Source organism: Oryctolagus cuniculus, chromosome 3 (assembly GCF_964237555.1).
Source record: "Oryctolagus cuniculus chromosome 3, mOryCun1.1, whole genome shotgun sequence".
Classification (NCBI taxonomy): domain Eukaryota; kingdom Metazoa; phylum Chordata; class Mammalia; order Lagomorpha; family Leporidae; genus Oryctolagus; species Oryctolagus cuniculus.
Genome location: NC_091434.1, coordinates 5,091,085 through 5,099,159, shown reverse-complemented (window position 1 = coordinate 5,099,159; position 8,075 = coordinate 5,091,085). Strand labels below are relative to the sequence as shown.

Here is an 8,075-nt window from a genome sequence, read left to right as displayed (position 1 = left end):
GGCTCGGAAGCAGAGCCAGGACTCGAACCCAGGACCTCTGATGTGGGATGTGGGTGCCCACACCACCGCCTAACCGCTGAGCCACACACCTGCCCCACGCTGTCCTCGTGTTTAGACAGAAACCTCTGTTCACCAAGGTGTAAGTTTCAACAGCTTCTGCAGGGTCAGGGCCATCTACGTCCCCATGGCGATCTGGCAGAAATGATACTAATGTTTGTCTGGTTTCATGTTAAATATTTAATGAGCAATCACCCATCTTAGCCAGAGTTTACAACTAAAATTCATTAACAAGATCCATCATTCAGCCAGTACCTACTGAGTACCTACTGTTTGCCCAGCGTGGTGAGTGGCAGCAGCAGGCAGGGATCCAGTCTCTGGGGAGGGGCTCCCAGCCTGGAGGGTCTGATGACCTAGGCTTGACACCTCACACAGGGCACTCCTGGAATGAGCTGATTTGCCAGCTGCTTCTCTGACTCCGCCCTGGCCTGGGGCCTGGAGCCTGGAGCCAGCAGGCTAGATTTTTAACACAGGGTGAGCAAGGGGTGTGGCTCAAAGGGCAATCATAAGGTGAAGCTTCCATGCCGCTAACAAGCATCCTGCTTCGGTCTCCCAACCACCCGCTGGAACTCCACTGTGACCCCATTTTACATACAGGGAAACTGAGGCTCACAGGCAGCGGAACTTGAGCAAAACCATCAGGCCCTATGCACTGGGGACAGAAGTTGGAACTGGCCATTTCTGACTCCAGACTTAACCGACAGCCCACTGAGGCCTTGGCCACCACGTGGCTGTCACGGAACACGGGCTGAGGGCCCCCACATCCCACACCCAGGACCTGGGGAAGCCGGGATTGGTCCCAGTCCAATCACGTTTTTCTTCAGAAACTGGGCCTTTTCTTGCCAGCATCCCAGGTCTGTCGGTCTTACCATGGACTTCTGATGGCCTCCAGGGAGGAAGGCAACCCAGAGACTCCGTGGGGACACAGCCAGCCATGGCACAGCTTTGCTAATGTTATTAGAGCTGTACACGGCTGTTTCCAATGTCATATGATCAGCTGACTTTTTTTTTAAGTGACCCACAACAATGAGAGTGCCACAGAGGCTGTTCTGTAAGAATCTGAGATGACCCAACGGGCAGGCACCCGGGATGGGGCCTCCCCCGGATGCGTCTGGACCCCAGCCCCTACCATGCAGGGTGCACCCAGGTCCCCGCCCTTGCTGGACGCACAGACACCACCCCGTGAGCCGTCCCCTCGCACAGGGCAGCAGCCCGGAGCAGGAAGAGCAGCCGTCCGAAACACACCAGCCACAGAAAACGTTCCCCAGGTTTGCATGTATAAATAATTTATTTCTGTTCACAGCATCATATATGCATTATAAAAGGGCCCGGGGACAAAGAGGAGGGTGAGCAGGACAAAGAATTACAGCTGTCGAAAACGAAAAACCGGAAGCAGGGGACACAGGCCTCACACCGGGACGGAGACTTCGGGAAGAGAATCGGTCTCGGACAAAACTGGCTCCCCTGCGTCTATAGGGAAACACTGCCAACTCCCGCCGTGGGAAACCCATCCATTCTGCCCAGGGCGGGGGGCCCTCCCAGCCCCTCCCAGCCCCTCCCAGCCTGATCCTATTTGTGCTTCCTCGGTGCAGGGCAGAGCCGAGATGGGCTTTGGGTCGACAACCGAGACTCAACTAGTAGCTGAAACACCACGGGGCTGCACTTCACGGCACAATGACTGACAGTTGACTGCGCCCTTAAGTATTGATGATGCAAAGGGAAAAAGAAAAGCGACCCACATCATCCCGTTCTTGAAGCATGACAGCGTCTGAACAGTGATCTCGAACCTAAGAGTCGTTGGCACGAGAAGGTTACAGTATTTGGCATCTGCAATGTCACAAAATAAATATATTATTCTCTCCATAGCGTGGACCTACCAAAATGTCGAAGTGCTTAAGAAATCGTTGCATGTGAAGAAAATAAAGGAAGATGGATTTTTTTTTTAATAATTCTATACAGAATCTTCAGACGATGGGACCAGCCCACGTGGAAATCAGGGACTATGCTGTCAATACCTAAACTGAAATCTTGCAGGCTTCTCAGTACGGCGTAGCTCTATTTTCTCTACTGGGTTTCTACAAAAAGACCAGCACTGGAGGGGTGTCAAACGCACCAACCAAGGCGAAAGGGAAGACGGGCTGCTGGCTTTCTGCTTTACAAACATTTTGGGCAGGAACCTGGTTGCTACTGCCGCTGGCTCCCTCAGGGTCGCGGGAGAACAGGCAGGGAGCCGCACCTGACCGCTCACCCGCTCGGGCCGCAGCGCGTCCCTCCTCCACCGGCTGCAACCCGTGGGGCAAACCGGGGCTCTGCCTGCCAGCTCGGGTTCAGAGAGGAAGCAGAAAGAGGAAGTTCTGAGTGCCCCTGGAGATACTGTGTCTCTGGGTCAATGACGGCTTCTGCGCACCGGGACTCGGTGCTCATCGGAAAAGGACATTATTAAAACTAGGCACTCACTCTTCCTTTACTGCATCTAATCTCCAGAGCCTCTTGCAAGTAAACTCTGCGTGCCCGGGCAGCGGGGACCATGACGTCACACGCTTCCTTTATGTCAAGCATGCTCCGTTGTCTGCCGGGGCCCAGCTCCCACAAAACCAATCCCTGCGGCTTCAGCCTGCCCTTTCCTTGCATTTGGAATCCATGCAACAAGCTCAGATTGTGCAGCAAGGTGGGGTTTTATTTTTGGGTACATGACATCAAATACTCTAGGGAGACATTCCGAATGGAACACCAAAACCAGAGAGGCCGCAAGGAATCGAATCAGAAATCTGAACATGTTGCCACCTGCAGCGTAAGGGCCCAGCAGTCTGTGTTTCCCTAAGGTGAATATTCTAAGTATTCATTTGCAGCAGTTTTTTTTTTTTTTTCTCCCTTTCAACATGTTTGAAAGCCCATGATCACCCAGCTGGCATTACAACAGCCATTCCTTAAGAAAAAAAAAACACCCAAAAATCATCTTGCCATTCAGCACCCCTCTGCAGCTGGTGCACTCTTCCAAGCCAATCAGTGAGCTAGGAGAATCGTGAATTCCACAAGGATGGAGCTGGTATCCGTGCCAGTCCCACAGTGCAGCCACACACACACACACACACACACACACACACGCCCATCCAGCTTGGTGCCACCGGCGCTCCCCTCGGAACACCTTTACCTGTGCTGCACAGGTCAGCGTCTCATTCTCCACCACCTCCAGCAGTTGTTGGGTTTTGTGTGGATTTTTTTTTCCATTAATTTTTATTGGTCTCTTTGTGTGATCATGACCTAACCAGGGACAGGGTCCACGCCTTCCCGAAGGCGTCCGATGCCGCGCTGAAATGCAGTCTGTCCTCCGGCGGCCACAGAGCGCTGCGAATGGGGCCTCTCCGCCGCCCGTGCCCAGCCAGGGCCAGCACTGCGGCCGCCGCGCCGTCCCCAGGACGTCCTCCGCCAGCCCACACCGTCACCGCCCGTGGGCCCGGCGCCGGACAAATGAAATTTCAACAGGGGCCTGCCCTGCGACACAAAACGCTGGAGCTTCCACAGCCGCCCAGGGTCCCAACCCCCTAGGAAGCCCCCTCCCCCAGAGGGAGGTACCGCACACCCCGGGTACCTGACAGGTGCGACCCCCGCCCCCCAGCGGGGGCGGGGCAGCCTGAACTTCAGGCCCTGCAGGATGCCAAGAAATCGCTTTGTCCCTCGGACCCCCGGCGCCGCTCCACCTGGGCGGAGGGCGCACGGCGGGCGCGCCGCGGCTCCGGCGTCCAGACAAAGGGTCTCCCGAGCCGGGGGCGGGGGCGGGTCGGCCGCGGGCTGGAAGGGCGGCCCTCAGCCCCGGGCCTCGGCCCGCCGGCTCGCGTCGGGGCGCAGGCACGGGAGCGAGCTGGAAGCGCCGCTTTGGCTCGCTGTCTTTGTCCGCGGGCGCGGGCCCTCCCGCCCACCGGGTTCATCCCGCAGCGCGGGCGGCGTTACCGCTTCTTCTTCTGCTTCAGGGACTTCCTGCGCTTCAGAATCATCTCGTAGAGCTTGTCCATGCCCTCGGTGAGGCCCTCGCCGATGATGGCGCACGCCGGCTGGACGTGGTAGGTGGTGGCCGGGATGAGCTCGTGCAGCGCCAGCTGCTTCTCTATCTCGGCCACCGGCAGCGACTTGGGGAGGTCCTGCTTGTTGGCGATGACCAGCAGCGGCGTGCCCTGGTTCTCGGCGAACTTGGTCACCTTGTGCAGCTCGGTCTTGGCCTCCTCCAGCCGGTCCACGTCCACCGAGTCCACCACGTAGATGATGCCGTCCGTGCAGCGGCTGTAGGACTTCCAGAGCGGCCGCAGCTTCTCCTGGCCGCCCACGTCCCAGAAGTGGCAGCTGATGCCCTTGGCCGTGCCGTTGCTCAGCTTGATCTTCTCCGTGTTGAAGCCGATGGTGGGCACGGTGTTCACGAACTCGTTGAACTTGAGCCGGTACAGCACCGTGGTCTTGCCGGCCGAGTCCAAACCCAGCATGACGATGTGCAGCGACTGGAAGGCCGAGATGTTGGAGGAGATGTTGCCCATGGCTCCTGGCTGCGGCGGGAGGGCGCCGCCCCCCGACCCGCCAGCAGTCACGGCCGCGGCCGGCCGGCGCACCTGGGCCGCGCCCGCGCGGTCCGGCCCGGCCTCGGCGACCCCGGGGCGTCCGGCTCGGCGCGCTCACGCCCGCCGGCCCGGCTAGTCGCCCGCAGGCATCGCGCCTCCGCGCGCCCGCAGCTTTGTCTCGGCTGCGCCGCGCCCCCGGCGCCGCGGCACGATGCTCGCGCGGGCGCCCGCTCCGGCCCGGCGCGCTCTGCAGCTCCCTCCGGCCGCGCCCCCGCGCTCCGGCCGCCGCTCCGGTCTGCGCTGCCCGGCCGGCCGGCTCCGGGCTGCCGGCGCCCGGCGCTCGCCTGTGGCCTTGGGCGGCGCCGGGGGGCCTCTCCCACTCCCGCTTCTCGGGGCGCGCCTCGGAGGCGCAGGCGGGGCGCGGGCTTCCCCGGGTGTCGCTGCCGGCAGTCGCCCGGCCGTCCCCGCAGTCCCCGAGCCGCCGCCGCCGCCGCCGCCGCCAGCCCGCTGCGGCCGAGGGCGCCGGCTCCGCCCCACGCGCGCCCCGCCCCGCGCGCCCCGCCCCGCGCCCGGCCCCGCCCGCGCGCGGAGCCCGGCGCGTCCTCCCCGCCCGCCCGCCCGCCCGCGGTTTTCGCGCGCTTCGCTGGCTTCCACCGGCCTCCGCGCGCAGACAATGGGCTCCGAGCTGGCGCTTCCCCGCAGCCCCCCACGCGTCTCGGGAAATCGCGCTCCCGGCCCCGCCGCGCTCCGAGCCCGCGCCCTGGCAGCCAGGCCGCAGCCGCGCGCCGCAGCCTGCTGAAGCCAGGAAGGGCAGCACCCGGCGGCGGTGAGGGCGGCGGGGTCAGGGCTCCCAGCGCTGGGAGAAGAGCCAGGGGGGCGCTGGCCTCGCTGGTCCCCGAGGCAGCCTGGTTCCCACCCGGCCTCGCGCCCCTGTCTGCCCTGCGTGGCGGCCCCCTCCTGGCCACCGCGGCTTTTCCGGGGTGGGGGAGGGGTGGGAATGGAGCCCTACCTGCATAGGTAGCTCAGAGGATCCCCTTTCCTAGGCACCCCTCCCCTGTGGTTGCCCTATTTTGTTCCCAGGGCTGGGGGTGGGGGCTCTGCTGACCATCCCAGGGTGAGCACCCCCTGTCGCCTTCTTTGGGCACTGAGGGACCATCCCCCACCCCCGCGCGCCAGGGGCTCCAGGTGCACCAGGGGCTGAGACACTTGGCCAGGAATGGCTGGGGGGGGGGTGGCACCGAGGTTTCTAAGCACTGGGTCCCCTGGGTTCCTGGGGTGGCACCGAGGGTTCCAAGCACTGGGTCCCCTGGGTTCCTGCTCGTGTCAACTCGATCCAGCAGCGCCTTCTGATTGTTAACAGAGCCAAGTGCGTGGGAGGAAGTGGAGCGCCCTGTGGCTCCCACGGGGCTGGAGTAGGCACAGCCAGGGGCCCCTGTGGTTGCAGCTGTGGCTTCAAGGGACAGCAAATGTGGCCCCGGGGTAAAGGCCGAAGGAACCGAAGCCGCCAGTCGCCAGTGGGCGAACCCCACATTGGCAGAAATTCGCGTTTCCTTCCCGGCTGTGATAGAATGTGTGTGGGTTGGTGCCGAAATGCCGGGGAAGGCCAAGGAAGCCAGTCTCCATCCTGGCCGTCCCCATGGTGTCAGCGGCCCTGGAAGTCACTCAGCTGCCCAGTGGGTCCCTGGACAGGACGGGGAGACCCCGGGCCCAGATGTCTGTCACTTGGCCACAGGCGACCCAGGCACAGACCGCCCAGGATTGGGTCCGGGACGCCCTATGGCTACCGAGAGGGGCGGCCGCTCCAGGCCCTGATGTACAGTGGCCTAGTGTTTGCAGGGGGCTGTCCACACCTCCAGCAGCTTTAACCCATCTCTAGGTTACACTGGATACCTAAGCCAGCATAAATGGCTGTTATTCTGTGTCGTCTAGGGAAGAATGACAAGGAGGAAATGTCTGTACTCACACACGTTCGGTACAGATGAAAAGACATTTATTTTCAAGTGTTTTTGATCCAAGGTAGTTGAATCCACAGTCGCAGAACCAACTGGTGAACACAGCAAAGTGTATTTACTCCAAGGGCAGAGGGCCTGCTTGCTATCTTTCCCATTCAACTCTACCAAAACACGAGTTTGTTTGTTTTAGTTTATTTGAAAGGCGAAGGCAGACAAGAGTGACACGGATCTTCCATCCGCTGGTTCATCCCCAAATGGCTGCAGTAGCCAGGGCTGGGCCAGAGCAAAGCTAGGAGCCTGGAGCTCCCCCTGGGTTTCCCCACATGGGTGGCAGGGACCCTGCTGATTGAACAGTCACCTGCTGCCTCCCAGGGCGTGCGTCACCCCCAGGAAGCTGGCCTTGGGAGCGGAGCCAGGGCTGCAGCCCAGGAACGCTGACGGGACGTGGCCAGCCCGACTTGAGAGCTGCCCTGGGCGCCTGCCTGCTGCACACCATTTTAACTCAGGAATCAGGTTGTAAGCGGCCTGAGTTAGATCGCAGGGGACAGGGCTGCCTCGGAGGGCGCTGGACAGAAGTGCAGACATCCCGGACGTGACTGAAAACGTTCAGGAGGAGGCTGGGTGTGGGTGCCCAGAACAGGCCTCTAGCGCAGGTCTCTCCCGCTCTCCTTGCTCTCTATGTTGCGTCTTTACACGCCCTGAGCCCTGCACTCACATCCTTGGTTTAGATCCTAGAAAGAAAAAGGCAAATCTCTTTCCCGGGACTCCAACCGAAGCCTGTGCACGCCTCCTACCTCCTGTTGGCCCTGCAGGCGGCGCCTGAGTTGGCACCGCGGGGCAGGAAGAGAGAACCAGCGGAGTGGCATATCCTGGGAGCTGACACTGGCCAGCAGGGGTGGTTTTAGGAAGCGGGGATCTGTCACCAAGAGGGCAGACCCATAGTGAGTAAAAATAGCACACGTCGACGTCATTCTTGATGACGTCATTTCGGTTCTCGGGAACCCTGGGTAGACAGGATTTTGTTTTCGAAGTGATTTTCTTTTCTCTCCTCAGGGCCTGCCCCATACATAACCACCTTCCCAGGCGACTGTTTCTTGTCTCTCCTCTCTGCCAGACGGGGCTGAGGCCGGGCAGCAGCCCAAGACGAGACCTGGGCATTTGGAGAAGGGTCATGAGTGACCTGTTCCACTCCCAGAAACCCTGGCTTTCGCTTTAGGGGAAGCAGGCGGGACATCGCGCAGGCCAAGATCTGATGTGTTTTCTCGGTGCTGTACTGATTGCCACCAACGGCCTGGCTGACTGGCTGCACCCCCACGTCCCGCACTCCCACGGCGCTCAGCGGCACTGGGCTGTCTGTCGTCCAGCACGAAAAGCAGGTTAATAGACGCTAATAGAACCTTCCGGGACAGAGCCATTCAGCGGCAACTCGCGGGACTGGACAGCGGAACTCCACATTCTAATTTCACTCACAGTTGATCGCTCAACCTCCACCACAGAAAAATGTCGCTGGGTGGAGTCAACT

The 8,075-nt window shown here is 61.0% G+C and overlaps 1 protein-coding gene across 1 annotated transcript; it reads right to left on the bottom strand.

The window, feature by feature from the left end:
• Window positions 1-1,326: 1,326 nt before the first annotated feature.
• Window positions 1,327-5,103, bottom strand: ARL4C (ARF like GTPase 4C). The gene has a single exon (XM_008275269.4). It carries the CDS (start codon window positions 4,578-4,580, stop codon window positions 4,002-4,004), a length of 579 nt encoding a protein of 192 aa, XP_008273491.1. The 5' UTR covers window positions 4,581-5,103; the 3' UTR covers window positions 1,327-4,001.
• Window positions 5,104-8,075: the final 2,972 nt, after the last annotated feature.